The 20,471-nt window shown below is 53.5% G+C and overlaps 1 protein-coding gene across 1 annotated transcript in view; it reads right to left on the reverse strand.

The window, feature by feature from the left end:
- Nucleotides 1-20,471, reverse strand: part of SLC39A11 (solute carrier family 39 member 11) — an 80,169-nt gene that overhangs the window by 24,030 nt on the left and 35,668 nt on the right. Inside the window, exon 6 of the mRNA XM_029960133.1 lies at nt 11,524-11,694. Within this exon, the coding sequence (XP_029815993.1) occupies nt 11,524-11,694 (171 nt within the window). The remainder of the gene's footprint in view (nt 1-11,523; nt 11,695-20,471) is intronic.

Raw genomic sequence — 20,471 nt, forward strand, 5'->3', positions numbered from 1 at the left:
GAGCGTGTCCTGCCTTTGGACTCGCCCAAAAAGTGCCAAGTGCTGCACTTTTCAGGGAGCTCTTCTCCTTGGCAAGGGTGAGAGAGAGCTCTGCTGGCGCAGGAGGGAGGTGCTGCCATCGAGGCAGCCCAGGGGAGATATGGGATGGTCCTGGGGCACCTGGATGCAGCTCTGTGCTGCCAGATCCAAACCAGCCCTGACACCACAGTCCTGGACGAGGACAATGTACAAAATCCAGAAATAACTTCAAAAATGACAGCTTTACCCAGGAGATGCTCCTGCTTTGGAAGCTGCTTCACTTTCCCTGGTCTGAAATCTGGTTTTGCCCCCTTCCCTGGCCTGAAACCACCTTCTGCTGCTGCCCCGAGCAGGGAACGATGTTTTTTTGCTCTCCAATATCTATTTTGCAAGGATCAGTGGAGCAGCACCATGTCCATGCTCACACAGCAGGGCTGGACCCCAGCACTTCCACTGCAAATGCCACACGAGCCTGAAGTTCAAAGACCAACTCGAGAGCTGGCTCATTCCATCCCAAACCCCCCCCTTATGGTCTGAGCTTGGCAAGGGGCAAGAACAGCTGAAATTAAGCAGACTGTGACTTTAAATCCCACTCAGGGCAGCCTATGGAGCCAGGCAGGGATCACAGCCTTCTGCTTGGATCAACAGCCAGGAAAACCCTCCAGCAAACCCCGAGTCCAGGCTCACAGGGCTCAGTGGGATCCTGCCCTCGCCAGCTCTGGTTTGGAGCATGGAATGAGCTTCACAGCCCCTGTGGGAAGCCTCTTGTAATCCTCAGAACAGGCCTGTTCACAAAACCAAGTGAAAATTAAAGCCCTTCAGAATCCCTGGAAATCCAAACCATAAATAGGAGGCACCACTCGGGGCCTTGATAAATTACAGCGGTGAGTAAATGAACCCCCGTTACTGTGTGACTCCCATCTGCCATAAAGATCAAGGAAACAGGCACTGCTTAGAAAAAATATCCTACAGGAATGGCAAAAACCAGAATCCACTACACAAAATCCTTTTTTTTCCTCTCCAAATCAGGTTGTCACCACATAGGCAAGATTTCAGGGATAAAGGAAACATCATCGCAGATCCCTTATCTGGGATCACTGTAACGTGTGTTTTGCAGGCAGCAACACCACAAAGATCAGGGATCAGAGGGTTTAGGGGTGGGTTTTGCCCTTCTCCTGAGGTACAAGCAGGTTAGGATGGCAGTGAGGGGAACACAGACCTGTTATCCCTTAGTTGATCCCATGCCTCCCACTCTCCAGGAGGATGTGCTTGGCAGGGTCCCAGTAGCACAGCCCACCCATCACCCACCCAGGGGTGTCTCTGCCTAAAAAATATCCTTGCAGAAAACTTGCCTTAAAAAACCCTTGTAGGAAACTCCTCTGAGATGCAGCATGGCAGGGAAGGAGGAGGAGGAGGAGGATTCGTGGAGATGATAAAATGAGAAGCAACTCACAAATCACAGAGCCAAAATCTTGGGCTTGGAAAGAAGGCAAAAACTAGAGGAAAAGCAGGATTTATCAAAGCCTCCTATCTGCAAAACACCAGAGATCTGCCTGTGGGGCCATCAGAGTTCAGGGTGGGTGAGGGGAGCACAGCTCTGTGCCTGCAGAGCTTGGGAAGAAATAGCAGGAATTATGGATTCCACAGCAGGAAATGCCTTTCTTGGTGAGGAAAGGACAGTGGGTGATGCTGAGAAAACCCCTGCCATGAGCTAAGGCACACCCAAAGCAAAACAGGACCGTGGGTACCAGCACAGGCCCGCTCGCCCCGAAAGCATCCTCTGATCAACCAGAACCAACCCTGCTGGGCTCATCTGCCCCAATCCTGCCCCATGTGCACATCCCTCAGTGCTCCACACCCCCCTCCCAAAGCTGGGACCCCCCCAGCCTGGCAGCAGCACTGAGGGAGCTGCAGTGACAGCCTCTCCTCCCGGGAGGATTGATGGAGCCAATTCTCCTGGGTCAGCAAATGAACAGGCTTCCTCCAGGAAGGTACTACAGATGCCAACGTGACATCAATTATTCATCCTGCTCTTTGAAGAGCTGTTAAGTTCCTAGTGGGAAATTAATCTTGCCATAATGAGGTTTGTATTTCTCTAAGAGTTTAAGCACATCCCCGTTGCCACTATTCATAGTTTTTTCCCTCAAGACTGAATTCCAGTTCCCTCCAGGAAACATCATTTTGCCATTACTGCACAGGAAGGCACAGAGATTATCAGATTTCAGGGATTTTCGTGTTTCTAGGTGCCCACCATTACAGAACGAGCAAGCAGGAGGTGAAAGTCATTTTAGAGAGACTTTTTTTTTCATTCCATGAGAATCACAGAACGGCTTGGGTTGGGAAGGACCTTAAAGACCCTCTAATTTCCAATCCCCTGCCATGGGCAGGGACACCTTCCAGCAGCTCAGGTTGTTCCAAGCCCTGTCCACCCTGGCCTGGGTCACTGCACGTCTGGGATGGTGCAAACACAAAGCTGACAGAAGGTGAAACACCTGAAAAGCTTCTGACGTGCCCAGACAGCTCAACTAAAGATAAGAACTAATGGTGCAGCTTTGCCTCCAAGTATTCCTGGGATTGGGTCCCATCAGGGTTGTGCAAGAGGTGATGAAAAGCAGGCAGGTGATGATGGGGTCAAACCAGCCATCACCTGGAAAAGCAAACAGCTCCAATTCCCAGCTCAGCAGTGCCTGACAGCAGAACAGACACAGAGAGAACCCAAATGTGTCACAGAATAAAGTCATTTCGGTGGGAAAAGTCCTCTGGGATCACTGAGTCCAATGTTAACCCAGCACTGCCAAGGCCCCCACTAAGCCATGTCCCTGTTGCTGTGTGGAGTTAAAGACCCAGTAAAAGAGGATTTTAAGTCCTAATGGGCTACCAAATGCCTGACCCTGGGCTGTCTGTCCCAGGCAATTTCCCAGGAGCTTTGTCTAAAAAAAGCCTCCAGAACTGGGTGCTCCCACCAGTAAACCCAGTGCAACCAGCCCAGTCAAAGGGGGGACCTTTGCCCAGCTGCTCAGGGCAAATCCAGGAGGATGTGACACAACTGGGCAACTCATGGCAAGAGATACAGGGAAAAAAGCAGCCCAAGGGAAGCCCGTGGCCTTGTGAGGGACTGGGGGCATTAAACAGAATTTGGGAGGCAGGAGCAAATTCCCCTAATGCCTCCTCCTGGTTTACCCCACAGGAGCCAGACAATCTACATCCCAACCTGTTCCACTTTTCTCCTCCTTTCAATCCATTGGGCTGCACCAGCTAAACAGGAGCTGACAAGGCACTTTACACCTGATTTTAAAGAATTAAAGTCACTGCCCAACAGCCCAAAGCTCCTTCATCATGGAAATGCTTCTCTGGAAGAAGAAAACCCTTTCCCAAATTAACAAACCAGAACTAATCTAGAAGCAGTGACTGACCTGGAAATGGGCTCTCCCTGACCCCACAGCACCTGAATCCATCACAGATATTTAATATTTCATTTCCAGCACGCAAATGGTTTCTCAGCCCAGCGCTCACCGATGTTTTTAATGTGACAGACCTGTGAGAGCTGGTGGGGACAGGAAAGCAGTGGAGCTTCCAACATGCACATTTCAGCAGACTTCGATTCCAGCTGGTGAAAATCCTGGGTTTAATTGGCTTTTGTCACCTTTGTGGCTGCTCCTGCTTATAAACCAGCGATCACCGACTGCCAGCGATGCCGCAGAGATAACTGTGTGTTATCAGCTCTCCCTTGGTGTCCAAGTGTCTGCCTCCAAATGAGTTTTTGACATATGAGCTGCTGTCAGAGGGGCATTACGGACCCCACGCTCTGCTTCCCTCTAACAGTGCCAGTGTGATGGGCTGTGACACCCCCCAGGCTGCAGAGGGAAATTTCCCACCCCTGCCCCTGTCAGACATGGAATTACCTTTCCATCAGGCTGTCCCTGCTCCCAGAGCCAGAGCCTCAGCTTCCACCTGCCCAGGAGGAGCACGGGGAAGTGCTGAGGGAGCCGAGCTGCTGGCCATGGAGCCAAAAGCAGCCCAGAGCCTGGGAGCATCCCCCACAGCCGGGGGTGTCACCGGGACCGGCACCGCCTTCCCACACTTCCCACCCCCTGCAGGGAAGCTTTAACGACTGGGAGCAAGTCATTTCCATCCACCGAGGTGCTTAATGGATGAAAATGTCAAAATATGTGCTGTGAGGCACCAATTACTGGGAGGTTTAATGAAAGGTTAAGGCAACCTTTGGCAGAGCCACGAGGCTCCTCCCGATCCCGCCAGTCGCTGCCGTGAGGAACATTCCGGACGGCGACGAGCACCCGGCTCTGCCCCCTCGGCTGCATCCCATCTGACCTTCCTCCTCTCCCCTGGGCTGCTCGTGGAGCCATCACACCACAGCACTACCAACATCCCCACTCATCCCTGACACATCCCTGCCCGGAGGGTCCCTCTGGAAGTCCAGCCGGAGATGCCAGGGGCAGCAGACGGAAGCCACGTCCCAGATGGATCTTTTCCCCGGGGCACAAAACACCGGGAAAAATTCCTGACTGTTCAAATCTCTCTGAGCTGGTCCTCTGCTCCCCTCAAGCTCCATGGGATTGCTGTCCCACGTGCTTCCCACCAACACCTCCCCTTACCTGAATCTTCCTTTCACGGAATGAAAGCTGCAGGGAAATCTTTTCCTCTTTTTCCTTACTAAAAAATAATACCTTTCAGTAGGAACCCAAGGTGCTCCAGGAGTGCCCAGGAATAGCCACTACTAGCCAGGCCGCCAGCACAAGTGGCAGGGAAAGGAGGGATGCTGTAATTCCAGGAAGAGGCATCGCCCAGACGAGGCACAGATTAATTGGCACAGCTAAATGGCTCCCGTTCTCACGCTCTGCAGACCCCCAGTGGGTTCCCAAATGCTTATTAAAGTAACAACAATTGTAAAACAGTCTCAATTTCAACAGAACGACAACAAAAAAAAAATCACCATCATCCCAAATGAATGTTCCCAGCCTTTAATGGATCTCGGAGAATATTCATATAAATAATCACTTCTCTTTATAATTGAGATGCAATATCACACTCATTGCCCCAGCCTTCCCCTGGGAGGCTGAGAATAGGGGAGTGCCTGTCCCGGGAGGATGAATCCAATCAATTTTTGCTAATGACAAAGTAACCAGCCTGGAAATCACCCCCTCCCAAGGAACACCAATCTGCCAGCACAGCAGGGAACCTCTGCACTCCCATCGCCACCCACAACCCCCTCCCTCCACAGGCAACAGGCAGCCTGCTCCCATCCTCAAATCCACCACCAGCTGAGCATCTGCTCCACCTCAGAAGGGAGCAGCTCTTGGTACTGGTGGGCAAGCTCTGTCTGAATCTTATTGGCTGGTTTAAGGTTTAAAAGGCTGCAGCATCCAACATCCCACCTCGGAACCACATTGAACCTGGGCTCAACCACTGCAGGGAGCTCCCCTGGGAGACATCAAAGAGCCCGTGGGGCAGCACAGACCTCCCTGTGGAGCTCCCCCCTCACCACTGGGAAGATATCCTTTAGTTTTGGACATGTCTCCACCAGCTGCCCACACCAAGAAGCACTTTGCACACCTTCATCACACACCTTCATCAGTGCCAGGAGCTGGTTTTGGCACAGCCAAGGATGGGACTAAATCACTGTCCATCACTGGACATGGTCACAACAGGGGACAGGGCCAAGGGGTGACAACTTTGGGTCCCCATCAACTGCCTCCCCCCCAGCTCAGGGATTCAGTTCCCATCCCAGTGTGACCCCCCTGGCACAAACCCCCCGTCAGACAAGAGCCAGCACCACAACAGCCTGTCTGCTCCTCCCCCAGACAGCCATAAAGCAGGAGACACAGACAACACAGTAAAACTGGGGAAAGCTGCAAGAAGCCATAAAGACAAGCCCGTGTCCAGGCAGCTCCCAAATCCAGGCAGCAGTTGTCACTCCCGGGGCTGTCTCCAGCCAAATGCCACCGTGCAGAGGGTGGCAGGCAGGTCTCACACCCTCCATCCCCAGGGCACTCGGCTGAACCGCTCCCCTGCCCAGGAGAAGCTGCAAACGAGCATGTTTGAAATCAATTTGACATCTCCCATCCCTTGGTACAGCCTTCCCTCCATCCCCCCGTTCCTTGGGATCAAACAAAGCAGCACCACTTGCTGCCAGACTCCGGAGGGACAGAGGGGTGTCACAGAGCTGCCACGGGGATGGGCAGGAGGTGCCTGGCTTAAATCTGTCACCAGCACGAGGAACTGCCACTGTGAGTGAAGGACTCGGCCGTGCCTGATGCCAGAGCAGTGACAGGGACACGGGCAGGGTGCAAACCCTGCACCCTCTGCTCCACACCCATCCCAGCTGTCCCTTCCCCTGGCCCTCACTCCAAGCATTGGCCAGAATGTGACCTTCAAGTTTTGGGGCTAAACCACTCCCTCCTGGGCAAGCAGAGAAGGAGGACCCCCAAAACCCCACCACATGCCAGGCATGGTGCCAGTGCCAACCCAGGGTTCAGCCTCTTGCTGCCACCTCCAAGCGCAGTTCCAAGGGGAAAGAACTTGGATGCTCCACCTGGGCGGTGCAGGAACCTTCCCCCTGACCCACTGCAGCTTCCCAGGAGTCTCACTCATCCTTCCCATAGCTGTCACCACCTAAAAGTTTCTCCTTCTAACATTTTGTCCCTCCTGCACGTAGTGACACCCCCCGTGCCCCCCTTCTCCTGCAGCACCTCCACCACCACAGCCGGGATCTGTTCCGTATTTAGCTCACACACTCCATCCTGCTCCTCACTTTGTTCCTCCTCATTAAAAATAAATAAATCCTAGCCTGCTAATGGGTTTCTGGCAGCGGGAACTGGAGACAAAGCCTCAGGTGGAGCCATGTGAGATTTAGGGGGCGAGCAGGGGACGTCAGAACCACCTCTCCCCGTGACCCGGTGACTCCGTGCACGGCGCCACTGCCACGTTCCATCAGCTCCTTCCCAGACACCTCTGTTAGATGGTGACACTTGAGGCAGAAGCATCAGAGCAAACACGGAGGGACTGGACTGAGTACAGAAAAGTGAGAGGTTTTCCTGCAGGAGGGGAAGGCTGGAGCCCAGAGGATGATCCAGCTCTGTCGCAGCTCCCGGGATGTGCTCCCAGCCTGTGCCGGGGTCTGGGGCCACCCGGCTCTGCCCAGCACATCACAAAGGAACAGGAAAACTCAGGTTTCCTTGGCAACGTTCGGGTGGTTGGAAGCATCACCTCATGCCTGGCAGGAACCAGCCCTGCTGCCTTCCCAGGAGGATGCTCCCTGTCGGGGGTGCTCTGAGGGTGATGCAGGGATGGGGCACCAGTGCAGTGGGTGGGATCCCAGCCAGGTCCCTGCTGTCAGCTGAGAGGTTTTGGGGGATCAGAAACAGCCAGAGGAAAGCAAGGCAGGGCATCAACACAACCAGCACCTGTAACCCCTTCCCCACCTCGCTGCCACAGACAGCTGCAGAACATAGCCCTGGGCCTGTCCTCCATCCCTCCTGGAGCAGTGTGAGCATTAGGGGCTCCTGCAGCATCTCCATTCTGGGAGATCCCCCAGAATCCCACAGTAGGGACATCCCTGCCTGCACACCCCCAGCTCGGCTCAGAGCAGAGCAGATCCCTCCAGGAGTTCCCTGGGAACCAGCTCTGGACCCACATCCCCCACCCTGCCAGGCTTTCCTCCCCCTCCCAAACAAGCACAAAGAGAAAGGCTGTTCAGCTCACACCTCACTAATTGTTATTTGTGATACACCAGTAACATTTTAATTAATCTGAAGTCTTCAGCATAACAGCCACCCAAGGTACAAAGATAAACCAGAATAAACAGGGCTTGATTAAATACATAATTAATGTTCTACTAAACCCAGCATATATGAATATTAATGAGCAGGAAGAGTCTGCAGTTTGGCATCTCCTGTCATTATCAATTGGCATTCCCAGCTTTGGAGCAAATTCCCCAACCTTTCCTTGCCGGCAGAGCCCACGGAACACAAACCGACTGCAGGAGCTTGGGCTGTACGTTCCACTATCTCACCCCCACAGCAACCTGCTTCCAGCCTGAAACCAAAGATAGAGGCACTGCCAAGACCAAAACCAGCTCATCCCTAAAATGGGATCAAAGTCAATAAAACAATTCTCTGGCAACAGAGGGGGAGCCCGTTCCCCACCAGCGCGGGAGGAGAACAGGGATGGGAAGCCAGTCCTTGAAGGGCTTTAATCACCAGACAGAGGGACTTTAGGTAGAGTTTGGGCTGAGGTGTGACAATCCTGAAGAGCAAGAGCAGCTCCAGCCCATCAGAGGCATTTGGGCAGCTCAGAGACCCGACAAGGTGAACATGGACACCCCACCGGCTGCACCTCCCTCGCTGAGGCAACCAGAGCATTGCCAAGGATGTGGAGTTTTATGAAGGTACAGAAAACCCTTGGGAACTACCTGGACAACCTCTGTGTGAGTGCCCTGAGCTTACAGGGAAGCAGAGCAAACACCAGAGCTGTGTGCTTCTGCCAAAGCAAGCTGGAGAAGGGAAGGCTCTCGAGAGATCCGATTGAGGCCTTTCAGTGCTTCTTCCAGTACTTACAAAGGATTATGTTCCTTTGAAGAGCTTATAAAAAAGATGGAAAGTGACATTTTACACAGGCAGTTAGTGATGGGACAAAGGGGAATGATTTTAAACCAAAAGAGGGAAAATTTAGACTAAATGTTAGGAAGAAATTCCTCCCTGTGAGGGTGGGGAGGCCCTGGCACAGGTTGCCCAGAGAAGCTGTGGCTGCCCCTGGATCCCTGGAAGTGTCCAAGGCCAGGTTGGACGAGGCTTGGAGCAACCTGGGCTAGTGGGAGGTGTCCCTGCCCATGGCAGGGGGTGGATGAGCTTTAAGGTCCCTTCCAACCCAAAGCATTCCATGACTGATGAGCACAGCGTGGTTTTCCGTGGCAGGAGCATCCCTGACATCCCAGCTCAGCACCTCCCTCCTCCCCCAGCACAGGCACAGCCGAGGTGTCATTACACTGCAGGAGTCTGTGCTAATTATAGCAGCCTTTCCTCTGGCAGGGCTGCTAATTGAGGGAGAGCATTACAGTGTTTCCAAACCCTGCTCCACATCAGGGGCCACGGCGGATCCGAGAAGCGCCGCTGCTGCTTTTCCTGGGAAAGCAGAAGGAATTCAGAGAAAGCTGAGCCCCAAATTGCTGCTCAGCGAGGCTGGACCAGCACCTGCTTCATGCAAGAAAGAGCAGAGAGCTGGTAAAGAGCAGGGCTGGCCACAAGCTCCTGAGGTACTCACAATCTCAGTTATGTCTTGGGGTGCAGTCAGTGCTGGCACCCCGTGCCCTGCGGGAAGGGCTCCGGAGCACGAGGGCAGACACAGGATCACAACCAACCTCTGCCACTCCAAACCCCAGGGTGACTTTGGGCACGTCCCCACTGAGAGGAGGATGTCAGTCAGGACTTTGCCATTGGTGAGTGGCCCCACTGGGCACAAACAGCCACTGTCACCCACCCAGCACCACCGTGGGGCTGCTGAAAAGGCAGGAAAAGAGCAGGAGGGGCACGTGGGGGACCAGGATTGGTAGGAACAGAATCCCCACTGAACTGAGCCCCCAGGCAGCGCCTGAGCCACTGCTCACACAGCTCTCTGGGCATTAAGCTTTAATATTGTGACCTTTAAGATGAAAGAGAGAATTTCAAACTGTCTGTCACCATCCCAAGGTGGCTTTGTGCTCTTGCAGGAGCAATGAAAGGGCAGACCAGCATCTCTGTGGCAGCCAGGGCCATGTCACCATTAACCTCCCTCCACGGGTGACACTTTGTTCCCTGCTCTACAGAACTTTCTCTCTTTGCTGGTGACAGACAGGAATCCCCAGCCCAGCAGCCAGATGACACCTGGCTCTTCACCCTGGCTCCCAGACACATCATTTGAGGGATGAAATCCAATTACAGTTTGCTCAGTACAAACGTCTTCCTTTCCTTTCTGCGTGTGGGGAATTCAAAGCTCCCTCCTCGCCTTGTCTGCCAGGGATCTGCCTCCCCCAGCAACACGTGGAGCTGGACCATGGCATCAGTTATCTACCTATAATTAACACGGAATAAAGGATGAGAAGGGACAAATGTGCTGCTGCTGCTGCTGACAAACTGAAGCAGGTTAATGCACAGAAATAGCCTGTGCTGGTGATGCAAAAAGCTGCAGCAAAGCTTCCTTCTCGGGATAAGGAAACCCTGGCCAGCTGGATGCCCTGAGGGTGGGGCCAGGAGCACCCAAGGGTGCTGTGAGTCAGTAACCAGCTGGAAGGCAGCAATTCCTGCCCCCAGCCCAGCGAGCACCAGGCAGCTCTCAGTGCTGAGGGAGCGAACGCCCACGAGCAGCCGAGAGCTCACTGTGTGTTGGCTTTGACTCCTTCAGTCCCGGGGTGCCCTGGCAGGGCAGAAACACGGGATGTGTGGATGTAACAGAGCCTTCTCACCCGGGAAGACCATCCAGCCATGGAATTTCAGACGGATGTTTGATGGCACTGGGTCAAAGTCACTCTCAAAATCACCAAGCACGGGGTGACAGCCCAAGGCAGCTCCTCCCACCCTGGCTCTGGTGGATCAAGCAAGTCCTGAGCCCAGAGCTCCCACCCTGACAACATTCACCTCCTCACCATTGAGCCATGCTCAGAAAACATGCTCTTCCCAGGGCACTCAGCGCTTTTCCCCGGATTTACAGATCAACATTATGCAGAAAAGCTTTTTCCTATTCCCCCTGCACCCACCCCAACCCCAGCTCCAACCCGAGCCAGGCAGAGCCAGCAGAGAAGAGAGAAAGGAAAGGGGAGGGGAAGGAGAAGAGGAGGAGGAGGGAGGGAGAGGAGAGCAGGAAAGAAGCATTGGAAAAGGTTGCCTTATATGACTTTCAACATCCCCAAGAATTGCAGAGCAGTGGCACATCCTCAGCTGTCACAAAGTGATCTCATCAGCCTTTTATCGCATCTTCCTGGGACACAAAGCCCAGCCTGGCAGGACACAGCCCGCCAAGACTCAAATTTTCCAGCTATTGTCCAAATCCCTCCCCTGAAGAAGAAAATAAACCCCAATTGTACATCCTCCTGCAGAGACACAGCGCTGTAAAATGCATCTCTTGCTGGTTCGCAGACCAGAGGAGAAACTAAAAGAGACCAGAATTTGTTGTCTTTACAGCATCACCTTCCTCAATATGCCCCTGGGATTCACAGCTTTCACCCACCACAGGCTGGCATGAGCCAGATGTTCAAAGCACCAAAGGCTCCCCCTGAGCCCACTGACTGCCCCTGAGTCCCCTCCCCGTGTGGAGTTTTGCTGCCAAGACCTCACGTGGCTCAGCCCCACCAGGAGGACAAGATCTGGAACAAGATCCCGTCCAAAGGCACCCACTCAGCGGGTGCCACCCGCGAGGGAAAGGAGGGAGAGAGGGTGGCAGCACCGTGTGATCCCCCTGGGATGGCTCTGACCTGCCTGTGAGCGGGGATGGGTGGATGGATGGACGGACAGGGCTCACCTGGGATGTTGTGGATGGTTATAGCGAGGATCATGAGCATTATCCGCCTCCAGCTGCTGCTGCCGGGCGTGCAGGCTCCGTCCCTGGGCACCGGGAACGCCGGGGGGCCGTCGGGCAGGCTGGACCCCACACCTCTCCTCCTCTGGTAGGGCTCCCCGTTCTCACCCTTGTCTGGGGGGCACAGAAAAACACCTGGGTCAGCTGAGAGGGACAGACAGACACAGCCTGGCAGCTCCTGCCCCCCCTCCCAGAAGGAGAAAGCAGAGAGAAGGAATAACAGGGAGCAGAGCGGGGCTGAAGGGGTGTGTTGTCCCCTTGGTTTCAGGTTAGGGTGGGGGGTTCCCACACACAGTGCAGAGCCCACGGGCCATGGAGACCTCGAGGCAAAGCCCAAGTTCCTTCTCTGCCCCCTCCTCCTCCTCCAGGGAGCTGCTCCTGGTCCCACAGGGCTCCCCAGCAGCACCCTGGGCTCACACCCTGCCAAGTCCTGACCTGGCAGGACAAGCTCTGGGGCTGGTGGGGGGTGAGGGCGATGAGGACAGAGCTGCCAGGACCCATGGTGAGACCGTCCCCCACCCCACCCCAGCCCTGGCAGGGCTGCAGCTCCCTTGCCTTTCTGATGCAGGAAGCATGATGCTGATCCACAGCACTGCATCTGCATTTCACCCCCTCACCAAAGGGGTCCACTGACCTGTATTTAAGGGTCATTTCTTCCACTAAGAAAAACGCTGCCATTTACTATGATGTCACCAGATGACTCCAGCCTATTCCAGACCTCTGCTCCCAGCAGGGCCATTACCACAGGCTCTATTTCAACCAGTCCTTTAAAACCACACCACAAAACCCCAAGCCCAGATTAGGGCTCAGAGGGCAGGAACAAGCACCAGGCAGCACCACAAGCCCCCCACACCCCAAGCCCTTCACTGCTCACCCTCAGCACAACAAGGGCCAGAGGAGCCAAGAAATGAGGAGCTCAAATTCCTCAGCCTCACACAGCTATGGCTTCATATCACAGATCTGACACTTAGACAACATAATTATCTCCCTCTAGGTTTATCTAATTCTCTCTCCTGCCCCTTGACCCACCAGCTCCAAGATGGTTTTTTCTGTGGACAGTGCAAGGAGCTGTTTGAAATCATTTTGATGGGATGCCAATGCCTCCCCCTCCATCCTGCCTTGTCCCTTTGACACATCACACATTGCACAGCATGTGCTTCCAGAGCCAATTAAGACCATGGGCACCAGAGGGCCCCGTGCAAAGTGAGGGGGGTCACCTTGGCAGGGCAGAGGTGTCAGCAACACTGCATCTTGCCAGGTGGAACACAAACCCACACACCTGAAGGCCTCCCAGAGCGGTCCTCAGCAAGACAGAGAATAAAACCAAGAATTTAATATGTTTTCACAGAATCATTAAGGTTGGAAAAAGCCTCCAAGTTCATCAAGTCCAACCTGTGACCGATCCCCACTTCATCAACCAGCCCAGAGCACTGAGTGCCACATCCAATCATTCCTCCAATCCCCCCCAGGGATGGGGACTCCCTGGGCAGCCCCTTCCAATGTTTAACAACCTTTTCTGTGAAGAAACCCCTCCTGATGTCCAACCTGAACCTCCCCTGGTGTAGCTCAAGGTCACGTCCTCTCGGTTTTTGGTACCAAAAAACCAGGTTAAAGACTAAAACCCCACTGGGCAGCAGCAGGACCAGGTGGATTCCCTCCTGCCACCTCCCGTGCCACAGGAGCATCCCTGGGTGGCATCACCAGGGCTGCAAACAGCCACTCTCCCACCTCCCCCAGCACTCTGCAAACACAGCAAGATGCTGCCCGGATAAATATTGTCCCTGTCGGGAGCCACCCGGAGCCAGACACTTTCTGTCCCCAGATCCCAGCCCAGTCAATAACATTTGGTGGCAGAGCTTCAGCTCCAGCCCAGCCCTCGGGGACAAAGACAAATATTTGTGTTGAGCAACACAAGGACAAACAGATCCGAGGAGCAGCTCGGCCAAGTCACCGCGGGAACGCTGGCACGGGAGACCCCTGGCAAAGGGGCAGCCAAGGCTGGAGCACTTAGGGATGAAATTCCCTCCTTCTACCAGACCACTGGACTAATTTAATTGCTTGGCACACGTTCCCTGGCCCCACAAACAGTGTTATCCTCAGCTGTCCCTGCCCTGGCCACCAGCGCTGACCCACGGCCTGGACAGAATGACAGACCAACCCAAGCCCCCCATTCCCTGAAGAGCCTGAGCCCTGCACAGACACCAGGGTCATCTGAGGATGTAGAGCAGGGCAGGAATCCCCCTCCAGCATCAAAGGCTTTCCAGGGAGAAGGATAAATGGATTATGTGATAATTAGAGACAAGAACTTACATTCAAGTGACCAGAGCAGCGTTTCTGCCTTTAGAGGAAGCAACAAGTGTTTGATAAAAGCACGAGCGACCCCAAGCCCCGACAGCCAGGGCAGGGTGGGCTGCTGAGGCAGATTTCCATGCAATCATGGAATCCTGGAATGGTTTGAGCTGGAAGGGACCTTAAAGCTCATCCAGTTCCACCCCCTGCCATGGGCAGGGACACCTTCCACTAGCCCAGGTTGCTCCAAGCCCTGTCCAACCTGGCCTTGGACACTTCCAGGGATCCAGGGACAGCCACAGCTCCTCTGGGCAACCTGTGCCAGGGCCTCCCCATCCTCACAGGGAACAATTTCTTCCCAGTATCCCATCTAACCCTGCTCTCCTTCAGTTTGAAGCCAGTTAATGAAAAAGCAAAAGCCCAGCCCAGCTCTGTTGCTTAACCTGCCACCTGCTGAGGTGTCCAGTCCCACCTCACTTCTGCCAGACACCTTTGTCATCATTATTGTATTTACAACTAGTCTGCTTGCTACTATTGGAAAAAACTGATGAAAAATAGCCTTTTTCAAGCATATTTGCAGCCCCTCCAAGGACAGCAGTGACAAAGGACAGGGAGATGCCGCGGTGCCCAGAGGAGTGAGGAGCTCAGCTCCTGCCAGCACCAAACAGGGAAAATCTGTGGGAAGTAAAGAGAAGCGATGCAGCTTTTATAGGGAAAGTGCTGAGGGTGTTTTGAGTGGACAATTTGAACACAAAATTGCCTCTACTACAAATTATTGGTGCATTAGCAGAGGATAAAGGCAGCAACACCAACCAGGGAGACAAATCCGGCATCATTTCCCCAGCAGTGTCACAAAGAACAGTGAGACTGGTCAAGTGACGGGATTAACTTCCAACTGCTGTTGGAAAAGATAAAAAAATACAGGATAATTACAGTGGAGTGATGATTTCAGCTCTCAGCATCAGAAAGGGGACCAGGACAACCGTCACACCAAACACAGCACCTAGAAATGAAACACAGCACCCAGCCTGAAATCTTGCATCTCACCCAGGCTGAGGGGGACAAAACAGCAATTACAGCTAAACACAAGCTTGGCTGGGAATCAGGAAAGCCTCAATAGCAAATTGGAGTGGTGATAAGAGCAGAACAAGGGGTGGTTTGTAAAGAATAGCTGACACCATCAGACAGGGTGTTCACGAGAACATTGCCAAGACAATTATGTGGCAAATAACTGTCTGTGCCACATACATTATTTTAAATCTTGTTCCCAAAAAGTCCTTTCTATATTCTACTCGATTTATCATTATTGAATTTCTTAGTAAAGCTGCAGGGCAAAGATTCTGCCAAAAGTTTAATTACATATGTGGGGCCTGCTGCATTTTTCATATCCTCTGCAGCCAGCGCTGGGAGAAAGATAAATGGCTTTAAGCATGGCTTAAACTGCTGGTGAAGTATAAAAACCAACTGGCTTCTTATCAGCATGTGAAATGGCTTTTTATTTTTGATTATTTCTTAATGAAAACTGTTTGCATTAGCTGTGAGCTCAGCTTTATTGCACAAACAGACGAGTTCACTGTTTACTCTGGGCTCAAAAACCCCTCCTTCCACACTCCTTCAGCTCCCGAATCCAAACCACAGTCTATGGAGCTCTCCAGCTTTTCACACCTGCTTTAAAGCCTTCTTCTCCTCCCCACTTAAGCCTGGCTTTGGCTCTGCCTCTCTCTCCCAAGCTGCTCAGTGGAGCTGCTCAAATCCCCCTTGGCAAAGCTTTGGAGCCTGTGCAGCCCCTCTTAGGTGGTCTGAGACCCATCTTAGACTCGACTTAGCTGCAAAACCCCCTCCAGACAGCACAGGGGGCAGGAGGGAGCCAGTACCCTCGGCACAGGCTCTCTCTCGGGGCAGCATCCCAGAATTGCCTTTCTCCAAGCCGGAGCAAACACACTGATGACAATCTGGAGCCTCCTTTGGCTGAAGGTGCTGGAAGGAAAATCCTTTCCAGCTCCAAAACCCTCCTCCGTCTTTCCCCCATCCATTTCCCCATCAAATCCTTACAACAAGGCTCTGCCTCCCCAGGGAGGGCTCTGGAGCTGCCCACAGGCTCTCAAGGCTCCCACAGCAACGTGAGTCCCGCGCCGGGGGCTCCAGGGATTCTTCCTTAGGCTCAAACTTCCAAGGGATGAGCTGCCACCCTTGTTTATATTTGTCAGCTCCCAGCTCTGAAGTGTGGGAGAAGGGAAGGAGAGGCAGTGCCAGGCGTGGATGCACAATAGACTCGTTACAATCGATGATTAACTGCTGCTCCACGGCAATTTGTGACAACTGTTTGCTACTGATGCACACGGGAATATGGGAAAGGTAGAAAAGCATCAAATACTTTTATATTGTATGACTATTATTACTCTGGAAGGGCAGCAGCCCAAACCACAGGTAGCAGCAGAGCACCTGGAGGGAGCAGGAGAGCAGCAGCCACTGCTCCAGCAATCCTGCTGCCAAATTCCTCTCGGCTCCTCCAAGTCCCACCCCAAACCCCACTGTCCTTATTGCCAGCACCTGCTCATTGGCAGCTGGAAGTCTGATTTACAGCTGTTCTAGGAAAACCAGGAATGCTGAGGGGCTTGGTTTGACCCTTGTCTGGGGGTGGGGAAGGGAAGAAGGAACAACTTCCTAAAGAAAATACGAACACAAGGAGCTGACATCCCTTCCCGGGGAACAGAAAATAATTGCAGGTGAAATTCTCGTCCCTAAGGGCTGAGATAAATCAGAATTACTCAGGAAATTTCTCAGACTCCCAAAGGCTCAATAGTCCCAGCCCCCTTTCCCTGCTCTGCTCCTCTCCATAAACCCTGGATGCTCCATTAGCTTTGAGCAGCTGTAAGGAAGGTGTCGTGGCCGCTGGGATTCATCCCTGTGGCCCAGAGTGCTCCCACCCTGCAACACCCCCCCGGGCTCCACCTCTCACTGTGACACAAAGGAATCAGCACCAGGCAGGTGAAGCATCTCCAGAGGTTTGGAGAGACCCTGGATGGGGGGCAGAGGGGAACCACCCCAGGAAGGAACATCACACCACAGCAGCAGCACACTCTGCCTTCCGAGGACACCACCCGCATCTTCCTTCATCTATCCCCTTTTACAAAGGTCTTTTCCAAGGATCACTGGCAGCACTTGGGTCTGAAGGCACCAGTCCCACTGCTCTCCAAGTGCCCATCCCACAGTGCACGCTCCCATTCTCCATGGGAGTTCATCCTCCTAAACTTCACAGCCTCCTTTTCCCCATCCTCCTATTCCCGCTGCAGCAGGAACTTCAGGGAGCACAGAAGGGATGCTAAAGAGCAGATGGGTGTCAGTGAGCATCTGCTGCAACGCTGCTCTTATCTCCCACCTCCAGAAGAGGTTTTAATTACCGCCAGTAATTAAGCACAGCACCTCTTATGGGATAACTTCCATCCCCTCGCAGCCAGGGACAGGGAGAGCTGCATCCCTCAGGCTCTGAGCCAGGTGGGAGTCCTGGGATGCTCTGAGCAGGTCTGACAGCACAGATCACACCGGAGCTGGAAAGAAAACCACCAAGGGAAAAGCTTTTCTTTTAGTGAAGGAGTCCCCAAAGCCAGGGGGAACTCAGCTCCCACAAAGTCTGAATGGGGAGGACAAAAATGCTGAAAAAGGAGCTCCGAGGAGCTGCCCAACTATGGTCAGACTAAGGATTTACTTTTAAAAATAGCATTTATTTACTGCTAGCAAAGCTCAGGCTGCCGGAGCAGAGAGCACAGGCTTCCCATGCTCCAGGAGCCCCCGCAGAGCCACCACCCCGGCCCCGGGTTTGAGTGGGGATGGGACACTCCTGACCCCCTGTGCAGGCTGTGGTGGCTGCAGCCCCATCCTGCTGGCACGACCTCAGCCCCCCCATACGCCACAGATTCATTTTCCAGCGTTCCTGGCAGCTCAGAGAGGTCCCTGCATCTGCTCAGGCTTTCAGCGAGGGAGATAAATCAAGTGTCATGACTCACTGTCTGTTAGGCACCGTCACTCACCCGGGCTGCTCAGGAGCTCTCCCAAAGGGCTGTGAATTCAGAGTCACTGCCACTGGCTCCCCCAGACCCACACCCAGCACCGAGTGCAGGGGACTCTGACACCCAAACTCAGCTCAGACACCATGCCAAGAACAACCCAGCACCCTCCCAGTGCCAACCAGCACCCAGGTGGCTCCTTCCTGCCACACAGAGCATCCCTGCTGCTGGGTGCTGCCTGTCGCCCTGCCCAGCCTCTCCTGACTTTGCCAGCACCACCTTTGCCCACCCAAACCTTGATCCTGATGCAAGAACATCTCCCCAGCTGCTCCAGTGATCCATCATCGTGTCTCATGAGAAATTATGCCCCAGCAGCCTGAGGAGCCACACAGACACAGAGAGGATGCTCAGATCCTTCTCGCTGCCCCTCTTTATCTCCTACAATCCTTGTAGCTGCCACGCAATTCCTGCACCCAGGACAGCTCCTGTCATCCCAGAGAGCTGCCAGCATGCATTTGGGTGCACTTTTGCATGGGAAAATGAATCCATAATGCAGCTCTTGATTCAGAGGGAAAAGTGTCAGAGAAATGCAATAAAGGGAAGGAACAGTACAAGCTGCCCAAAGTTGGCCCAGACAAATCAACCCTCTGGAAATCTCAACCGGATGCATTAAACCAGCACCTGATTCCTCCAGAGCCACAAAGACTCACTCCCACAGACAGCAAACCCCTCATCTTCCATGAGGATGTAGAGGACAATGGCTACATCTTTGAGCAGGGTCTGCCAGAGGAGGGTCCCTCACTGCACCCACGGTGGGAGGGGGATGCTCAGGAGGGAGATCCCAGCACTGGGAACCACCTGAACCCCATCACTGCACCCTCCTGCCCCAGAAATCCTTGGGAATTCTCCCTGGTAAGGCTCAGAACCCTGTGGTGATGGTGCCACCAAAGCTGCTCCCAGTGAAGGACCACAACCCAAGTGACAGAGGTGACACAGCACCAGCCAAGCACATGCTGGCCACACACGGCATGGCCAAGGTGCTGCTGGTCCCTCAGGTGACACGGGTTTCCCGATGGCAGAAGGCAGGAGTGATGTCCAAGCCCTCCCTGACCTCACTGCTCCACGTTTGCCGTGTTTAAAGATTAACTTCTTGGGCGAGAGCAGCGGCACGACGCTCGAGGTAATTACATGCACCAGGTCCTTCCAAGCAAACTAATTCCTGCTAACTTCCAAGAGCACTTTAAAGAGTTCCCAGTAGATAAAGTGCTTCGCTGAATCATTTTATGCTGAAATTTTACACATCCGAGTTAATTTAATCACTTCGTTTCCGAGGGCTGAGCTACGCTCGCGTCTCCGATCCTTGGCAGGGAACAGCTTCTGATCTGAGCAGGATCACACACACAGCCAATCTCTGAGGGGAGGGAAAAACCACACTCTCGTTATCCACTTGAAAAGAAAACTGGGATTTTTACCAGGAGCTATTAAGGGAGCAAGCAGCAGCAGCAGGGATGATAACCTTGGAGCGGGGAGGACGGGCTGGTGCCGATCCCCTCCGAGCAGCCCCGGCGTGGTGACACAGCCACGGCTTGGCAGAGCCATCTGGTGCCATCCCTGAGGGTCCTGGCACTGTCCTGGCACATCTGCACACAATCCAGCCGTGCCTCCTTCCCAGGGAGGCTCCAGCATTGCCCTACTCCTCACACCCCGGAATTTAATCCACTTATTGCCATGTTACACCCGGCGCGTCTCCCCTGAACCCTTCTCTCCTGGCTGTCTTTTTTTAATTAGAGCTGAATCAAAATACAGAGATCCACGGAGCAGAAATCTCCAGGAGCAGGTATCAGTACAAACACAGCCACACATCCCAGATGTCGGAATCCCAGAGAGCAGAACACAACAGGGGTTACTCCCACTCGGGTTTGGCCACACCAGTTCCCTGCAGCAGTTCCAAGGCACCAAACCAGGCACAGGATGAGCTGCTCAGTTCTTTTCTCCATAGTTTCTTTTATTCTTTCCCCCCCTCATTCCCACTATCCAAAGTCACCCGCTCCTCTTTTCGTTCCAAGAGGACACGGTGGCTTTGGCTGGAGAAATTCTCTTTGCACTTTAATTAAATTAGTTTGAAAATAAAAATCAATGAATAAATGCATCGGAGCCCAGAGGTTTAACCAGAGATGGAAGTGGCCCAGTGGAGCGGTGCCTGTAATCATGGAATGGGTTTTGGAATGGGATCATCCTTAGGGATCATCCAGTCCCACCCCCTGCCATGGGCAGGGACACCTTCCACTATTCCAGTTTGCTCCAAGCCCCTTCCAACCTGGTCTTGGGCACTTCCAGGGATCCAGGGGCAGCCACAGCTTCTCTGGGTAACCTGTGCCAGGGCCTCCCCACCCTCACAGCCAAGCAAATTCCTTCCCAATATCCCATCTAACCCTGCCCTCTGGCAGTTTAAAAAACTCTTCCCCCTGCAAGCCAGCTCCTTGCAAGCCAATTCCTAGAGGGAATTCCTCAAGTCACAGGTTGCATTTGCTGTTCAGCAGTTTCACACGTGCTCTGGAATAAAAGCACATCTGGAGAGACACATCTGGAGTTCCCACT

This window comes from Manacus vitellinus, unplaced genomic scaffold, assembly GCF_001715985.3.
Source record: "Manacus vitellinus isolate BGI_N305 unplaced genomic scaffold, ASM171598v3 scaffold_24_pilon, whole genome shotgun sequence".
In the NCBI taxonomy this organism is placed as follows: domain Eukaryota; kingdom Metazoa; phylum Chordata; class Aves; order Passeriformes; family Pipridae; genus Manacus; species Manacus vitellinus.